The sequence below is a fragment of the Lonchura striata genome, chromosome 1 (assembly GCF_050655825.1).
Source record: "Lonchura striata isolate lonStrDom1 chromosome 1, ASM5065582v1, whole genome shotgun sequence".
In the NCBI taxonomy this organism is placed as follows: Eukaryota; Metazoa; Chordata; class Aves; order Passeriformes; family Estrildidae; genus Lonchura; species Lonchura striata.
This window is the reverse complement of record NC_140703.1, coordinates 39,008,033-39,026,690: the sequence shown is the minus strand read 5'-3', so window position 1 is coordinate 39,026,690 and position 18,658 is coordinate 39,008,033. Positions and strand designations below refer to the sequence as shown.

At 39.7% G+C, this 18,658-nt stretch overlaps 1 protein-coding gene across 1 annotated transcript in view; it reads right to left on the bottom strand.

Moving 5' to 3' along the window:
• Window positions 1-417: 417 nt before the first annotated feature.
• The window catches only part of TYR (tyrosinase), a 42,087-nt gene continuing 23,846 nt past the window's right edge, over window positions 418-18,658 (bottom strand). The window contains exons 4-5 of the mRNA XM_021544959.3: window positions 4,916-5,097; window positions 418-902 (exon numbers count right to left, since the gene is read on the bottom strand). Coding sequence (XP_021400634.1) covers window positions 679-902; window positions 4,916-5,097 — 406 coding nt within the window. The 3' untranslated portion in view covers window positions 418-678. The remainder of the gene's footprint in view (window positions 903-4,915; window positions 5,098-18,658) is intronic.

The following is an 18,658-nucleotide window of genomic DNA, read 5'->3' as shown; positions in this document are numbered from 1 at the left end:
TTCCTTGCCTCAAAGTCACCCAGCTTCCCAGATAAATGCAAGGCAGGATAGAAGACAACTAATGAGCATTTAAAGCAAGTGAGAAGTTGTTTCTGAGCTTCCTTTTTTCTGGCACTCAATGAAGGACAACATTATGAGACGTTATACGAGCTGGAGGGAAAACTTCTGTACCAGCAGAAAAATTGTCTATGGGACAGTCGGTCTGCTCAGTCACTATATTTTGCTAACTGAATGAAAGGGCTCTTTTTGCTCTTACATTGAAACACAGAGTGAATGTAGCACCAATTATGCAGTCAGGCACCTGTCACTATATCCATGTGCCAAACACATGGATTGGACAGCAGAATTGGATCCTATTTATGGCTGTTAAAAAGCAAATAAAATAGAATTATACATTAAATCCACCACACAAGCCAGTCTGGTTTCATAGGAGCATTATTTAATGAAGCATAGGAAATACACAGTGTTCTTTGGGTGGCGTCATAGCTAATGTTGGATCTGGGAGATTTTTTTAGGAGTGGATCTGATAAGATGTTACAAAATTGGAGATTTTTAAAAGAGACTTGAGACTGCCCATCCTGCTTCTGCAGCACACCTCAACAAGGTATTTGTAAACATCAATCAAACATTGCATGCTTGATTAGCACCTTAGTAACTTGACTGAATTACTGGAGACCTCTAGAAATTGGATTGGTAACTTATATTGTTGTAATCTTCACTTTCTATGAGCAAGGGTTGTATCTCTGAAGAAGTTCCTCCTTTTTTCTTCTGGCAGGCCCTGATGAGCCCTGTGAGCACAGCAGTAACAATGCCTCCAAACACAGCTGCGACGACCAACCAAGCCCAGATCTGACGAGCTTGCTGAAGATAGGGTGTCAAAAAGTCTTGGAAAGACTGAAGGGCTTGAAAATCAAAGAGATAAAGAAAGATCATTTTATTTGATGCAATGTGCTGTCAGTTTATGGAAGTTCTATAATAGATAATAGTGGAAGGCTGAGTAAAAAGAGGCAAGAGTAGTAGAAATTGCCTGAGAGCCACAAATAGTTTTAAACAAATCTCTTCAGCCCTGATAGTCTGTTTCTCAATCTTCATGTCCAACACTGGTAGAGCTCTCTGTCCCCAGTAATCTTCAAAACTTCTTTGGAAGTTTTGACAAAACCCAAGAAATTTGATACTGTATGAGCAAAGGTCCTGCTAGTTCAGCATCCTTTGGCAACAATAACTGAAGCAGAACACTAGAGACAGCTTAAGAAAAGGTTATCTATTACAATGGCTTCACAAAATACTTAACCCAGCCTACAAAAGTTTGCAGGTCAGGGATTTCCTGAACCAGATGTTGTGGTGAGCTACTTGCTTTGACAATTCCCTTGTGGGGAGAGCCAGTAGACAACTATTCTGTGGTCATTCTGCACAACAAATCCTTTTTCTCTGGTGAATCCAGGACAGCTTCTCACTGTCAGATGATCAGCTGCCTTCTTGCATTGTGATATGAACGTGTGTGTGTGTGTGTGTGTGTGTGTCTGTGTCTGTTTTTCTTGCTATGGCTTAATGAGTTATGAAAACCCTGCCATACAGGGCTCTCACTTCACAGCAGAGGCTGGAAAGAAACCTGTTAAAAATGCATCCAACAACATGCTGGCTTGAATGTGAAAAATAGAAATAGTTGTTTGCTTGGGCCAAGGAGGATTTGGAATCCACATCTCCCAATTATTAGTTCTAAGACCATTATTATCAGTAATTACTAGCTAGTAGGGGAAAGAAAAAGCACCTCTATGGGCACCTTCTCTAGAAACTCCTGTGGTGGTTTATTTCTGAATGCTCTTTATGCATCTGGACTGATAGACGTACTCAACCATGTTTAGAATGTTGTACCCCCACAAATCCTCTAAATGTCTTCCTGTTATCTTGCATTTTCACTGGTGCTCAGAAAAACAATCCATATATCCTCTTGGGTCATGGTACTTCCAAGAATATGCTGTTACATGCACTGTGCTCTGAAAAGTCGCTGCCTCCCAGGGCCTGGGGAAGGGATGTAGCCAGAAACTGCCTGATTGTGGCCCCCTGACTACCCTCTATTAGTATTCCAGGTAGATAGTGGTGAGACTGAAGGAGAAGGCCCCAGGGCAATCTTAAGGGGCTTCAGGGCAGTTAAAGGAGTTCAGATAGTATTCTCCTTGATTCCTTCAGTACTAGGGGAAAATACTGAAAGGAATAGGAAAACTCAACAGCCCAATACATGGCCAAGAGGTTGATGCCATAGGTGGAATTTTGTGGTTTCTGTCCACAGGGTGGCTTACACAGCACTAGGCCTGCTCATGTTGGATGGGGTACACCTGAGTCAGAGGCAGAAAATAATCATGGCCCAGGAATTAGCAGGGCTGATAGAGAAGTCTTTAAATTAAGCGTGAAGTGGGAGTGGGATAATTGGTTTCTTCCATTTCTTGTGGATTTGTTATTCACTGGTTGTGTACCTCTGGGTGTTCACAAGAAATACCTGAGACTTCCACAATCAAAACTAGAAAGATGAGCTAGGGAGATTCAAGTTATGGAGTCCCTCAGTCAGCTTTAAGGCATGGTTACTTGTCTTTGTAGTGGTGAAAAGTTCCCAGCTCCTACAGATTTCATCAGTCTCCTCATTATTACAGCTTGGAAAATCTTTCTTAATGGAAATATTGTCAAGCACTGGAACAGGCTGCTGAGGGAAGTAGTAGAATCACCATCCCTGGAAGTGTTCAAAAATTATTTGGATGTGGTGCTAGGGTATAGTTTAGTGGGATTGACAGTGCTAGTTTTATGCTTGGACTTCATGATCAAGAAGTTCTTTTCCAATCTAAATGATTCTGTGATTCTATAAAACTCTTCCCAGCGGGAGAGGGAGATTTACTGGGCAAAAGTCAAGACTGCATCTGTAAATTTATCTGTTTTCATGTCTGAAAAAGGAAAAAAAAATTTAAAAAATCTTAGTTCAGGTGCTGAAATATAGCTCTTGAAACATCCCTTAGCAGAGTAATTTCTCTTGACAGGTATTTTTAGGTGGTGTCGTTAGTCTTTCAAATCTCTGTTATTGATGCTAACTCATGTCTGTTTTCAGGCAACTCTGCAGGTTGTGGTCATTTTACAGCTCATGGTTCTCGTGTCAGGGAAAGCTGGTGTTTGCTCCAGCTTCTGCCCAGAGCAGCTCCCCAGTAGCTACACTGTGACATGTGCCTTGGAGTCCTGAGGGATGGATTTCCATACACACTGACACCACTTCTGCTTCAGCACTGTCATATAGATGAAAATAAATGAAGCTGCAATTAAAACTCTGTACTCTTATACACTGATTTGCTTTGCTTTACCAGTTTTCCTCAGGGACACAACAATAAAATTTAGCATTAAAAAGCCATTTTTTCATTGCATTCTTTCCAAGTTTTATTTCTTGTAACCAGCCTCCCCATGCTCTGTGTAATCCTACTTCATCTCTTCTAAATTGTTGGTATTGTAACTCAGAACTGCAGCTCTTCTCGGAGTCACAGAATCATCCACTTTGGAAGAGACCTCCAAGGCCATCTAGTCCACCTGTCAACCCAGAACCACCAAAATTGCCCTCAGACCACTTTCTTTAAGAGGAAACAAGACAGGTTTTGAGAATAGGATTGGGCCACATCTTATGTGCTCATTCCTCATTCTGTCTTCCTCTGCCTTACTTCTTCTTCCTTGTCTGGAAGATCTGCAGAAATGCTTCCTTTTCTTGACGACCCAGATCTTTTTTACTGACCTTTTTTTCTTTCATAAATGTTTCCTACTTGTCCAGTACTTCCTGTTTGTCAATCACAGACTTTCTCTTCTCCTAAGGAAAAGTCTGTATGTACACACAGGAGTGAGAAAATCTGTGTCTGTAATTTGCGAGTCCAAACATTTTGCATTTGTAACCAGTTCTTCCCTTCAGATAAGAAATAGCTTAAACTTGCTTCTTCTCAGTGAGATTAACAAGGGGTTGAATGACAACTGAGGATTATCTGGACTTTCTGAACAAGGTTAAATTTCATTCATTGTGTTAATCTTTTAGAATAATTAAGGAACTACTTTCCTTACCTCTGTTAAAAACATGGGCAGAATTTAATAAGATTTCCTTTTTCTGAGGACTATGTACTCTCCTGGGAAAAGGCAAGAGTCCAAGAGGCAACAGAAATTAATTATTGGATGGTAGGTATTTTACCATTTCCTTCCTCTTGCAGTACAGTTTCAGGATTCAGAATTCCTAAAAGTCATTATATTTGCCACTTTGTCTGAATTGTACAATTCTAGCAATAAGAGGAGTTTAGGAAACTAATGTCTGAAAAATATGTTTATCTATTTCTGGTCGTGACGTGGCTGTTTTATGAGCTTATATTCCAGCACCTGGACTAAGTATTTTCTGCATCTCATTCCCCAGTCTGTCCATACATCCAGGTTTGCCCTATCTCAGGTGCTGAATCTTGCACTTCCCCTTTTTTGAGCATTATATGATAAGTGATTTCCCAGTCCTCTAATTTGCTGAGGTCTCTCTTTAGGGGAGCCAAGAGCTCCTCCCAGTTTTGTATAGTCACCAGGCTTTCTTAGTATCCCTTCCAGTCCTGTGTCCAAGTCATTTATGAAGATGTTGAAGAGCACAAGACTGAGGATGGAGGCCTGCAGAACCCACTAATGACAGGTCCTCAGTCTGATGTCACCCCATTTCCTGTAACCGTTTGTGCCTGACCCATGATCCAGTTGCCCACCCATCACATATATGAAACCAGAAATGTGAAAACAAGCAGGTGCAATTAGGGATTATGTTCAGGAAAAAATCTGGAATTAGAAGGATTTTTTTATCTTCTCATATGGTTTTTTTCTTCTCACAGTTTATAGGCAACAAATTTTACATTTCCACTTTTACCCAAAATTATGATGTTACCTGGTTCTTGCAGATATTCATAGTCATACCCCAGCTCTCTTGAGGACTTGAAAAATTCTCCATTTCTATAAAGAGGAATGAAGGGGACCATGTAATTTTCTCGATTGTGCCCAATTGGTGCATGAGCTGCTGGGTATACTTCTAGCATGGGCCTGTGTCTTCTTAGCCATCGTTCAAAAATGCTGTGGAAGAGAAAGCATGTTAATTAATGATGGGGATTAGCAGAAATTTTCTTCTTGAAGATTAAAATAAAGTGATGGTTTTTTTTCTAAATGCTGGAGACAGAGTTGCATGCAATATCTTGTGTTTGTGTGTAATGCTTTCCAAATTTCCAAATTTGGGGTTATCCACTTCAGTGCTGAGTTCCTGTGCAAGCCTGCAAAAAGAAAATGCCTGCGCTGCTGCAAAGAGTCTGAATGTGCTTTCAAATTCCATAAATGTAAATCATTCTCTTTCTGTGCTCATTAATTCATGGGGTTATGAGGAATAGAGAGAAATGGATTAAAGACCTCACTCTCAGAAACATTTGTAGCTAGTTATATGAATGTAGCTAGTTGAATGGTCTTGTTTTGAGCTGCTTCTCTCCTGTTCCTTTTCCTCTAATTTCTTAACAAGGGTTTTCAATGTACTATGAGTTACATAATAATTATTTGGACATCACCAAAGGAGTGGAAACATCTGAGGAAGAAGTGATAAGCTGACAAAGCACGTTAGTTGTCAGTAAAGTGTCTTTCTCCAACCAGAGCTTCTTCACTGACCTTAGTGTTGGCACTGTTGTTTAACACCTTCCTCTCAGCTGCTGTGCAGTTTTATTTTGCTTCTTCTTAAATATGTTATCCCAGAGGCACTGCCAGTGTCAAGCTTTGTTCAGTGTCAGGTCTATCTTACAGCCATCTGAAACAGTTTCTGACACTTTCTGACAGAAGCCAACCCTGTAGCCTCCTAATTGCCAAAACCTTGCCATGTAAACCCCATAGAAGCTGTTCCCCACACCTCCAGCCTCAGCTGCTCCATTCCATATGACTCTTCCAAAATTTCTTCCATTAGTTGTCTGTCACCACAGGGCCATGTGTCTGCTCTTTAACTTGGATACAGAAAGTTAAAAGGCTGCAGGAGGGGAAGTATATAATGGCATTTTCAACGTAACTATTCAACGTGTTTGGAAAGCAAAATTAAGAACCTTTGAAAACATTCTCAGTTCTCCTCCCTTTGAGCTTTTTCTGGTCAACTCTTCACTTTTAATCCTCAAATCCTTTCTCTGATCCCTTTTTCTTTATTCACCTGAGTGTGCCAGGTTGGAATAGGGAATGTGGGAAAATGCTGCAGGGCAAGCAGATGCAGGTATTTTCTGCATGAAGAAAAAGAACTCCGTACTAAATCCAAATATAGTGGTGGGAGGTAATTATCAACATCAGGCTCAGGAAGGGATCTGGGATTCATTTATCAGTTATAAGGGATAAAAATGGTCTAAAGAGACGTGCATCTTGTGCTTTAATGGAGATCTTAGCTAAACACTTGCTCCTCCCCAGCTCTAGCCATTGACCGGAGGACATGAACTTCCCTCCCCTGTTCCCCCCCATGGACTGTTCAGGGACTCAAATTATCTCAGAAATACAGTCCCTAAATGCAAGTGCTCAGGGGTATGAGGATCTCTGCAGGTTATCAAGGAATTCTGCCAGCAGATTTCTACCTCTTTTTTTTGGGCAGAAATATTGAGAAACACTCTGTGTAGCCCACCAAATTAAAGCCCTGTCATACTCATCAAAATAGAGGTAGGGCCAAAATCTTAGTTCTCTTTTTAGGATCAAAAACTCTAATAAATGAAAACATGACTGTGATCATACACCTTGTCTACCCTTTACAATGCAGGTATTAATTTTGATTAAAATCTTCATTTGTCTCTCTCCAGTTAATTTCATCAATCTTGTCTGGAAAAAACTCTTATCCAAATAATAATGTTTAGTTGAAGTTTTCAGATGGATAAGTTTAAACAATATGAAGACTTCAGCTGGCATTATCTCAAGAAAGTTTGAACAGAAACTCTGTAATCTTTGGAGAACAGCATGAAGAAATTCAGTAATCACTAAAAAAGACATAGAATATAAAGAGTAATTTAGCTTGAGGAGGGGTGAGATGTGGGGAAATGTTGTACTTTAATCTTTTCCCTGCCTGGCTTTTACTCATGCCTTGGATAAAGCACCCTGATTATCAGAGCCTTATTTTCCTAGCAGTTGTAGATGGGAGCTGAGATAGCTCTTCTCAGCAGCACAAGGTTATTAGAGGTGCAGAGATACTCTGGTTGTGGGAACATGCTAATATTTTAAGAAGGCAGAGGTAGGACTTGGATCAGGTTTTTAATGCCTGGTGATGATGTGTACCCTAACTTTGTAATGCTTAATCTGAAGTACTTCCTGGGACCTGATTTTTAGAAAATGCTGAGCAATCACAATCTGAAAATTTGGAGAATTGATGAGCACAAGGTTCAGAGCTAAAACTCATCATTTGCCTGTAATAGCTTTGCAAGAAATGCCCTGAAATGCAGCATCCTTGCTGCATGAGTTGTGTTGCTGTTGTGTAAGAGGTTTTAATAAGAATCCTTAGGCCAGTAATCCTTCAAGCAGAATGCAAATGCAAACCATTTCCATGGAAATAAACATATGTAATTTTGGATTCCTTCAATTGTAGCGTGGTTCCCACATGAGGTATCGAGCTTTGCTAAGCAGTAGCAGGAGCATTGAATTGCCTGCCCTTGCAGCTGATCTTTAGGTTCATATACCTCTAAATCCTGATGTGATGAGTTTTGCTGATGCACTCGATGTGTTGCACAATTCATTGAGTTGTTTGGGAACAGTTCTCTCCATTAGCTGGCACAAGATTTTATAATCTTGGCTGAAATCTCTTTCATTGAACATATCTGTGTACCTTCATAGAAATCTCAAAAACATTCTTTAAAGCTTTAAGAGTCACTTTTTTTTTTTACTTCACTCAGAACAGCTAGGCATGTGCATTTATCTTTTAATAGTCTTTGTTTTTTTGCTTTTGGGTTTTATTTGACACTTTGAAAGATTAGGATCATATTCTGCTTGCTATTAAAATGATTGGGTGAAGTTGTATTTATTATTTCAATTTAAAGGCTTGCTCTCAGCTTGTTTAGTAAGATGGACTCAAAACACTATTTTCTCCTGGCCAGATAACACATGGTGATTTGTATTTTCAAGAGAGTGTTCATGGATTTTTGAAATTTTGTGTGAGAAAATTGACAGATGTAGTATATCAGTAATATTTTTTACATGTACTTCATCTGTTTGTATTCCTTCTTTTAAGGGGGCACTTCTGGTGGCACTGCCATTTCCCTTCCTGACCCATATTTTGTAAGTCATGGAAGAAGAACCTTACTCTTGCTTTTCAGGAACAGTTTCCCAGCTTAATGGAAAAAGAAAACTCCCAATGGCATCTAGTTGGAGAGGAAAACCCATGGACAGGGCACAACTTCATCTGTATTTCTATTGGTAAACTACAAATTATTCTCCTTGGGCACCATAAGCCTTTTCATATCAGAGAGTTACATTTTATGACTCCCCAGCCAAGTCCATTAATTCCCTGAATACATTTTTATGGAAAACTGAAATCCTGAAATAGCATATGGCTTTTTCTGTCAGCCAGGTGATGACACTGGCACAGTGCTCCTGTCCTTGGGGACTTAATTGAAAAGATTCGGGCCAAAAAAAAAGTGTATTTGGAGAAATCAATCATGCTGTCTTTTGTTTCAGAGTGACCACTGAGTCAAACATTGTTGAATACCTTTTTCTTCAAATAAGGTGCTTTCTCCAGCCCTGACTATATTTAAGGCAATTAGGATCAAATGTTTTCTCTGTCATGCAGGGCTAACCTTTCCTGAAGGCAAAGAGAACACATCTGAACAGCTATGATAGATCAGTGCAATTCTTCCATGTGCCTTGATCTACAGAGACAGTTGTTAATCCAATAACAGGCATGTGGTTTCCTTGACACAAAGAAATCAGTGTTCCCATCATCAGATGTTGATCTGCTTACAGTTGACAGAAGTTTTTCTTTTCTTCCCCTACGCAGTCATGTAAGTTATTTCCCTTTAGCATCTTGAAAATGTGTGGTTGTTTCCTGTTCTTTTCTCGGGAGCTGCAGTCTTGGAAGAGCCTAGGTCTGCAGAGATAATGCTACATGCAGAGAGACAAAATGCTGGGGTAATTAGCTGGTCCCTTCATGGAGTGACAAAGCTCCTGGTAGAAAATCCAGGTTTGTGGCAAAGCAGCAGACCTTAAGTCCCTCAAATTATTTTGGCAAACTACTGCTCTTATCTTCTTTTCATATAAACCTCTGCATCCTTCCCTGGACCTGAGAGCCTAACAAAATAGGACCATGAGGTAAGGGCATCTTCATGGCCATTTTATTCCATATTGCTTCCCTTTCTTGACATAATTTAACTAAAGGTAACAAAAAGGATACCAAAGTTCAGATCAGGCTCTGCTCTATCCAGTCACCATACTAATTCTGTGGAAAAAAAAAAAAAAAAAAAAAAGAGTACTGGACATAAGTTTAGTTGAGAAGCTCTCTGGCTCCAGCAGATGTCTGGTTGGCTACTTTTTCTTCCTCAGCATCTAGACAAAGAGAGCAAGCAGTTCAGTAGCTATTTGTATAGCTGGAAGTGATATTTTCCAGAGGCTTTTTTAGCATTGCAATTCCAGCTAGACTGGCATCACTCGGGAGATGTTGGCAGTGCTGTGGGAGCAGATGGGATGTGAGTGTGGTGGGAAGACAAGGTGGGATAAAGAAAAGAAGGGAAGAGCTAACCAAAAGTTGTCAGGAATTTTATTCAGAGAGTGGAAAAGGAGAGAACAGATTAGCAGTAATAAACCATAAATCCTTGAGGATGATAGGTCTACCTAGGAGGGTCACAGGCAATCAAAGCTTAAGAAATAGAAATTTAAAACATGGCAAATAAGTAAATTAAATAGAGGTTAGTCTCCTGATAGCCCTAATACCCTTTGTATTTCCTCCCCAGCAAGCAAAGCTGACTTGGAAAGGGTAGTTTTTATTTAAAGGCATTGGTAAGGTAAAAAATATAATCTTTCTAATAATAATTAAATAATAATTATAAATAATAATAAAAATCTCGACAGCATAAAATAATTCTGTCTAGATTAGAGAAAATATTGTTTGCATTTGGAAGACTTCTTCCTTCTCTTGAAGAAATCCAAGTGCCCAAACTGAAAGTCCTAAATAAAAGGTCCAAGAACTGAAAGAGATTGGAGAATAATTTGAAATTTGGAAGATTCCCTGTCTCACATTTAGTGCCCAGAGAGGCTCAGTCTCTCTGAAATTAATTTCCAAAGTAGAAATTATTTTGTAGTGGGTGTAACATCAAAGTAATTACTAGATTATGATAATCAACACCCTATGCAAAGATTATTTTTGTGGTAGGAAACAGAATTTCAATATTGTAGAATGGGTTGGATTTATGCAACTGTAGATTAAAATAAGGCTCAGGTTTGTATTTAAACCTTTGAAAAATTGATCATGGGGCATGATAAGTTCACTGTCACTGAAACTCTGATTCAGTCAGAAACCATGTTTGATGCAGAAATAGCTAAGGAAGATAATCAGGTCATAGGATTCCCAAAAAATCATAAAGGCAAAGAATATTTTTACTGCATATTGAAAAATTCTTAGAGTCTCTTGCAGGACTCATTTTACTCTATACAAAACAGGCAGAGAGTAAAAAAACTTACCTAAATTCATACCAGAGACACTGTAGGGGAATGGGACCTCAGCTGTGGGGCCAGTTTGTACCAAACTCTGGCGCCCCTAAGAATTAGGTTATACCACTGCAAAGCATGGAGTCTCGATTTTATTTAATTTTTTTTTCTATATATCTGTATACAGGTCACTGTAACTGCTGATAAGCTTAATCAAGCTAGTGTGTACCAGTTCTAATAGGTTCCAAGGTATTGGTATGTGGTAAAATGTGTTAAAGATGCCCACCTGGTATGTAGATGCTTTGTCAGTTTAAATTTTTCATTCAGGGAAAATATACTTAACTTCTGCAAAATATTTTAGTGTGATATGGTGAAAATTAAAGCCATCTATTAAAGACATGGATTTATCACTTCTATTTAATTGTGTATAAATATACTCAAGTGGGTTTTTTTTTTGTTCTGCTCCATACATACCAGGTTATACAAAGTGAAATTAAATGAGCCATAATGGAAAATTAATTTAAAAACCCAAACAAAAAAACCCAACTTGGGTTTAATGAGTGGTGGGGAAATAGGATTGATTTGAAGATGATTAAAAAAAGACCACCAATATATATATTCTTACTTAAAATATGAATTCATATTATTTTATGAATAATATATGCAATGGGATTATAACTAATGAAAGGATGAGCCAAGAAATAACTGGGTTTATGCTGCCAGTGGGAAATACCAGGCAGAGTATAAAAGCATTGCTGTATGTAGGCTGGGTTCCTTCCTACTGTTCCAGATAGTATTGTGCACTCTAAAAAAAAATGTTGTTCACAGGAAGGAAATCTTAAAATCTAGAAAAATCAGAGTAAAAAATAAGAGTTGGCATTTCACTTTATCATTTTGCAAAGCATCCTTTTAAGGGCCATTTCCCAAGAGTGCTACCATAGACATAAGCAGAGGTACTCTTGACTGAGTGTAAGAGGAGAAACCAGACCTTAAATATCCATTTCTGAGATTGAGCCACCTCAGAGGCACTGGCTCATAGTGTAAACTGTCCCTTCGGGAAGATTTAACAAAAAACTTAATCCAGTGTGTTTTACCTTGTGATGAAGAACAGATGAGAGAAAGGTGATGGGGAAAGAAGAGGGTTCAGTTTCTCTGTATGAATTTCTGTGATACAACAAGGAACAAGAGGGTATGCCCAGTGGAGGACTACAGTCACCTTATAGTGAAGGCTCATGGTCACTCTGGACACTCGTGGACACAGTAAAGATTTTCTTCTACCTCCTTGTCCTCACTTTCCTTGTAAGCATTTGCACAACCATGCCATAAGCAGGAGGAAAAAATTGATTTGGTTTAAAACCAAACCTGCCCTTTATTTTCATCTGTTCTGGGATAGTTTAGGTGAGATAAAGCCATGTATCTGATTCATTAGTCTTTTGTGTGATGGCCAGTACCAGCACAAGGGAGAATCTGAGGTGAGCATCTCTAGGTAGCACTAATTGCCTAGCAGGACTTTTCTTCTTCCTAACCTATGTGCTAGGTCAAACTGACTTAAAGCAACATTAAAATTGTGCTCTTTATTTCTCAATAGCCTGATAAACCTGTGCCTCAGCCAAGCCTGCACTCAGTATTAACCACTTAGCTGCTTGATGTCTGCTTTGTAATGCAGTCATAAATTTGTCACGTTCAAATCCAAAGCCATGTCCTTTGCTGTTCCAGGTTTGACACAGAGACTTTGATTCCTCATCTCCAGTTGTGAGATGAGGTCAGACTATGCCAGAAGGAATACAAAACACTGTTGCTTAGAGCTCATTTATACAATTTATTTCAGTATCATGAGATGTGACATGCTGTAGAAGAAATCTGGCAAGCAACACATATTTGCATTTGGAAAGAAAAGAAAAAGGAAATAAATCAAAGAAAGCTGAAATGCCAGCCCAAGGACTGTGATTACACAGTAGTCATCACTTTAAAAGTTGGCACTAGTCAGCTCATATTGCAAAGTCACCTCAGGTAATTCCCATCCCAAGCATTTGGGAGAAAGATCGGTGCTTCAATCCTGGAAGAGGTGTTGATGCTGAGGCTGTAAAGTCAAGGCTTTTGTGCTGTTTGCCAATGTATGCAGTTATATTGCAGTATTCTTTTTTGTTCCTTTTGTTTTAAGTTGGCTAAAGACACTACAGGGACTCTCAGGAAGGTTGTAAACAAATTACACCGTCATAATGCAAGTTCCTGATTAAAAATTAAGATGCTGCCCTCAATTGTTGTGAAAACCCATCCAAAACCTTTGAGGCTCTGTCCCCCACTGGTGAATCACTGCTGAGGATTGCCCTGGGTCACGGTGCTTATTCTGTCTAGTCCCAGCTGCCAGAGAACATCCAGGGGCTTCCATCGTCAATTCCAAGCTGCAGCATGCATCAAGGACCTTTGGACAACTTTGCCTCTTCCCCAACCTTTGCAGTACCTCTGTGAAATTACTCCTATGCCAGGCCCTGGGCCAGCCACCAGAGACAGCTGTGCATGCATGCACCCCTGCATGTGCTTGCTTGTGGGTGAGGCAGCTGCAAGTCAGGGTTGGGTTGGTGACTACACTGGGTGCCTGAGGCTAGTTACTGGGGAACGTAGGCTGTTCATGTATATATCTTTATATGTATGTATATTTTCCCATAACAGGCTTTTATTATGGTCAGCCAAACAGGTAAAGAGGATGAAGCTGTTGGTGCCATTGGAATTTTGTGTGAGTGCTGCATTTTTGGCATTGCTCTGCATATCTGGTCAAGCATGTTTGCATATATGCATGCACATATATTTCACCTAGTGTGTGTGTGTGTGTGTGTGTGTGTGTGTGTGTGTGAGGTTGGGAATACATGCTCAACCTCAGTACTGGCTGCACCCAAGAACATGAACCTGTGGTAGCCATACGAGCTTGGGGTTTTAGATTTGTTAACACTTAAAAGATAGACTTGCACAAAACAGAAAAAAAGGATGTTTTTATCCTGGCAGAGCTGTCTTCCCACATAATGCTGTGTTTCTGATTTTTTTTTTCTCAGGATATGTATTCTCAATGTAGATCAATTATATGCATCTGAAATATGGATATTCATTTTCAGGAAAGGTCTGGCCTTAATTTTTTCACTTTTTCTCATCTTCTGAACCAAAAGTGGGGATTTTTTTGTGGACTTGAGTGGAATAGACCACCTGAAACATGAGGCACAACATGCAGATAACAAAGCCCCTTCCTTATTCAGCAAGATTGATATTGTTTGCAGGCTGTCTCCTAAAGTACCATTCTAACATGCTGACACCTTCCCACCCACTACAAAGTACCACCAGAGCTGGGCAGCCATGTGACACCTGAGGACTTGGCGCAGCTCTGCTTCATGGATCTCACTACAAGCATTTCATCTCCTTTGCTCTCACGGCACAAACTGGATGTTTGGGAAGTGTCAGATAAAGGAAGCAAGAGGGAGGGAATTGGGAATGGGTGTAGTCCCATGCAACCAATTCCACCTAAGAGAAAACCAATGCCACTTTGCCTATGTCCCTCTTTCTTAAAAACCTCAAGGTTACTGCAGTTGCTGCATTCATGGAATCATATATCCTGAGTTGGAAGGGACCCACAAGGATCACTGAATCCAAGTCATGGCCCTGCACAGGACATCCCAAAGAGTCAAACCATGTGCCTGAGAGTGCTGCCCAAATGCTTCTTGAACTCTGTCAGGCTGGTGTTGTGACCATTGCCCTGGGGAGTCTGTTCAGTGCCCAGCCACCCTCTGGGTGAAGAATCTTTCCCTAAACTAGGGAACTGTTTCCTGAGCTTCTCCTTTTTGAACCTAAATCTTGCCTGACACAGTTCCATGTCCTTTATGAGATATTTTTTAATATTTTCCCTACCAATGTGGTTTAGAACTTTTTCTGCTAATCTATCAAACAACCTCAACATATCTGTAGGACTAAATGAAGAGAAGGGTCTTCATACTTTCCATCTGAAACTTTTCCTCTTTATGTCAAACAACTTGAGCTTCCACAGCTATTTGAAGATGCAATTAGATTTCTCATTGCTGCTTTGCTTGCTTATTTGTATGCAAATTGCCCTCTGCATGCCCTTTGCTGCAGAGGGCAATATAGCTTCCCCTCATTGCTCCAATCATCATATGGTCCTCCAAGTGTTTCTCTCCTAGAATAAAAAGTGTCACCAACTCCTCAAGCCTCTCTCATGAAAAGAAGTTACTCAAGCACCAGACTCCTGCAGAGCATTCAGATAGAATGATCTTGAGATGACTGCTATCTGTTCCTCTTTCAGAGAGGGATGCTGAAGGCCTGCACTTCTATTCCCCATTTGCTGCCATTTGATTACATTGCAAACTGCTTAACCCTTCCCAAGAAAGTCATGAAGGCATCTGAGGCTTCAATTCCACTGCATATAAGTCTGGGGTGCCCTGACACAAAGCTTAACAAGCTGAGCAGTCCTGTAACCTACTTTCCCAGTAAAGAAACCTTGCTGAAATATTACTAGTTTTTGTCTTCTCAGAAAACTGGGTAGGATGAAACAAGTGATAAGCCCACCTTTGATCAGTTGCTGTTGTATTACCATGTAAAGACCTTTATTTCTACTAAAGAGGAAGAAAATGGATAAGCCAAGCTTTACATTAAAGACAAAAGCTGAGTGTTGGAAAAAATATGTAGGAATCTGTGCAGAGGAATGTCCATATTCTCTAGCGTAGGACTAGGTAGTGACTTAGGCTAACCTGGTTATTGGCAAAATAATCTAATTCTTGTGGGAGCTTGTTCTGTACCTCTACTGGAAAGAAATGAGTTTAAATGAGGATTAGCTGCATTGAGATTCCGTCAGATACCTGATCTAAACTCTGTTGCTTTTCTTCGGCAAGTCAGCCTTTATTTAACACCAATGTTGTAAATGACTTTTGAGGTACAAGAGAGAAATTCTTGTTCCATAAATAGCTGTCTTCATGTGTGTTGTTTCACCCCTTGCTGACAAACCAGAGCAATGTTTGGCTAGATATTTGTTTTCCATTCAGATTTAGGTCTCCAGTCCTGTCCAACAAGCACTGCAAACCCCAGGTTAGAGATGAGACATAATGGAGTGTCCTGTGTGCTTTGTAAATAAGGAACTAGAAATGCAACCAACCATGTGCTGCACTGAAAACAGAAGTTGCCATTTGATGGAATGTATATCCTGTGCTAAATTTCTCAGATTCATTTTTGCCATGGTTTGTTGCTAACACAAAAATATCACTTGAAGTCGGAGATAGTAAAAATGCAGCTACTCCAAAATTTAATAACTACTTTTCCCTGAAGACAAAGATAACAAGCAGATTAAAATGGTTGGCTGTGGAGGTAGTTGGACTGACACTATAGAACCTGCTTTTGTACTTGTAATTTAGTTCTTTTGAGACTTAAATATTGTCATTATTGAGGTTCACAAGGGCATATAATGCATAAATCACATCTATGGAAGTGAAGTGATAATTTCTTTTGATGAATAGGAGGTAGTTACATGTGGGTGAGAAAAGTACCATGTTTTCTTGTGATTTTTTACATTTTGAACAATTACATCAGCTGTTATTGCAGAAGTGCTGCAGGAAGGAAATGCTAGCTGTCTGCATCAGAGCTCATTTTGATTGCTGTGCCACAGGGAGCTTCCTCCTCCTCCAGCTTTAAGAGAATAGGTGAAGACTAACCATGCAGCTCTTGTGAAGTTTTAGGGCAGTGTGACCTTTTCCTTTTAAAAACCCGTAATTGTTTGAAAAATATGTGGTGTATGAGGTGATCCATTCAGTAATTGTGTTGGTTGAACTAAAATCTTGCAGTAAGATTGATATGAAACCTGCACTTTAAATGGGACTCTTTGAACTGAACCTGCTATATAATAGATTTTTATGAACAGAATGGATCATTACAAACATCTAGCCTGAATAATGACATGGCAGGTGAGATTGCCAACTGCTGTATTTCACATATAATGCAGAAGATGTCTCTTTAACCTTTCTCTGGTCATTCCCCTAAAGCAAGGTGAAGCAGCAGCACTATAGGTTATATGTATGCTTAATCAATAAAAAGAATATTTATCTCCAGAGCCTGATCCTTGTCATTATTTCTCTCTGTGTCTGCCTCTGTATGGTGTATCTGTGGATATCCAGAGGACTTATTTAATGATACTTTAAATGCAGGTGCACCCTCAAATGTACTATATATATTCAGTCTCCCTCTGTCCACTGGAGGAAGGATGCTCTAAACCTGTACTCCTTCACTTTTGCCTCTCGCTATGGTACATCTTAGATGACAGGTGATGTGACCCTTCAGGGCTGCTCCTGCATCCCTTTGGGTGCTTTGCAATTGAAACTGCTCAGGCTCACTGAAGTAGATGTTAGAGTCCAGGTTAGTATCTTTGTGTATGATTTGTCTTTAGCCCCAGACACAGTGATATCAAAGCAGAGATAGTGGGGAGCTGTTTCTCAGCAACACCCCATCCTTCCCACTTACACTCTGCTTTCCATGGATATATTTACGTGATATTTCACAGGAGATGTGAATTCACTCTGCCCACATACTGAGCCCACTTTGAGTGAGTCAGCTCCATCAAACAAGCTGAGTAGCTCTGGTTAACATGCTACAAAGCCTGAGAGGTTAGGAGGGAGAGGTTAGCAGCTCTGTTTGGTGCCAAAAGAGGGCTTGTGGTAACAGAGGGAGCATGTGTCCTCCTGCACATTTGTAGACATCCCCAAGGGGAAACAAAAGTAAAAATTTAGAAACTTCCTTTCTAAAAACTTCCATGCTTGAGTTTACCCCTGCCTTCTGTACTTATCAGCTCTGTATCTCACACTTGTTGTAGGAGTATGTGTGCCAATAAAGCTTGTGACCCAAAGTCATTCCTGGCCCACCCTCAAATATTCTGCTGGAGAGCAGCTTGCTTCCTGTAAGTCCCTTGTGATAGAACAGAGTTGCTTTCTGTGTGCAGGAGCTGCTGTGACAAGGTGAATTTTTTAAATGTCAGGGAAGGGTGAGAGCTGGGCTACCTTGCTGCTGTGCCACAGAACTGCTGGTGGGATGTAGATGTGCATGCTGATCAGAGCTCTCTTCCCAGGATATTGCTAATGGCAACCTCTTGACCTGCCTTTGTCTAATAGATTTCAAGTGGCTCCAAGCCATAAGTCATTCAGCTCCAGAAAAATATGACTTCTAGGCTGTGTCATTTGCAAATGTAATCTCAAAAAGCAGTAACAGCCTTGCTGTGTCTATACCAAGGAATAAACTTAATTATCTAATTTGTGTTTATAATGTGATTTTTCAATTTTTAGATTGTTTTATTATTAGCTGATATACTATTTTTCTACCATTTCCATATCAGCTGCACCTCAAACAAAAGTTTTTTGTATATGGTGCCTCTAAAGTTTTGTATACTAAGGGGAGAAAATAATTCCTCAGCCTCATGCTTTATCTGTATTGTCTCCCACTGGAGACATTTCAGGATAAAGAATCATTCTTATTTCATGTATTAAACAAGTCTGGAAACATAGCGTTGTCTTACAAGAATTTCTGATGATTCTTTTTAAATGTCTTTTCTCCAAATGTTCCAAATTCTTGAACCAAATAGTTTTTAACTTCTAAAATAAGTTCTTGTTTCCTGTCAACACTTCAAAACAAGAGAACAACTTGGTTTTTTATTGTGCCATTTTTTGGTTTAAAAACCCTGAGATGACATTCAAGAGAAAACTAAAATTATCTGTTTCAAAAACAGAGTAAAAATAAGTAACTTTTATTTTGACATCTCCTGGGAATGAAAATCAAATTTTCTCAAGTTAAAGCATTTTTAACATCAAAATCACTTTTTCCTCTTTTGCCATAGTGTAGCTTTTTTTTTTTTTTTTTAAGTGGAAGAAGGGGCTGACAGGCTGACACATGGTGAATATATTGAATCCACAGGGACTGAAAGTGTCCGTAAGGTTGGCTGAGGGATTGGGGTGCTGCTGATCAGAACAGGGATGTCCAGCTG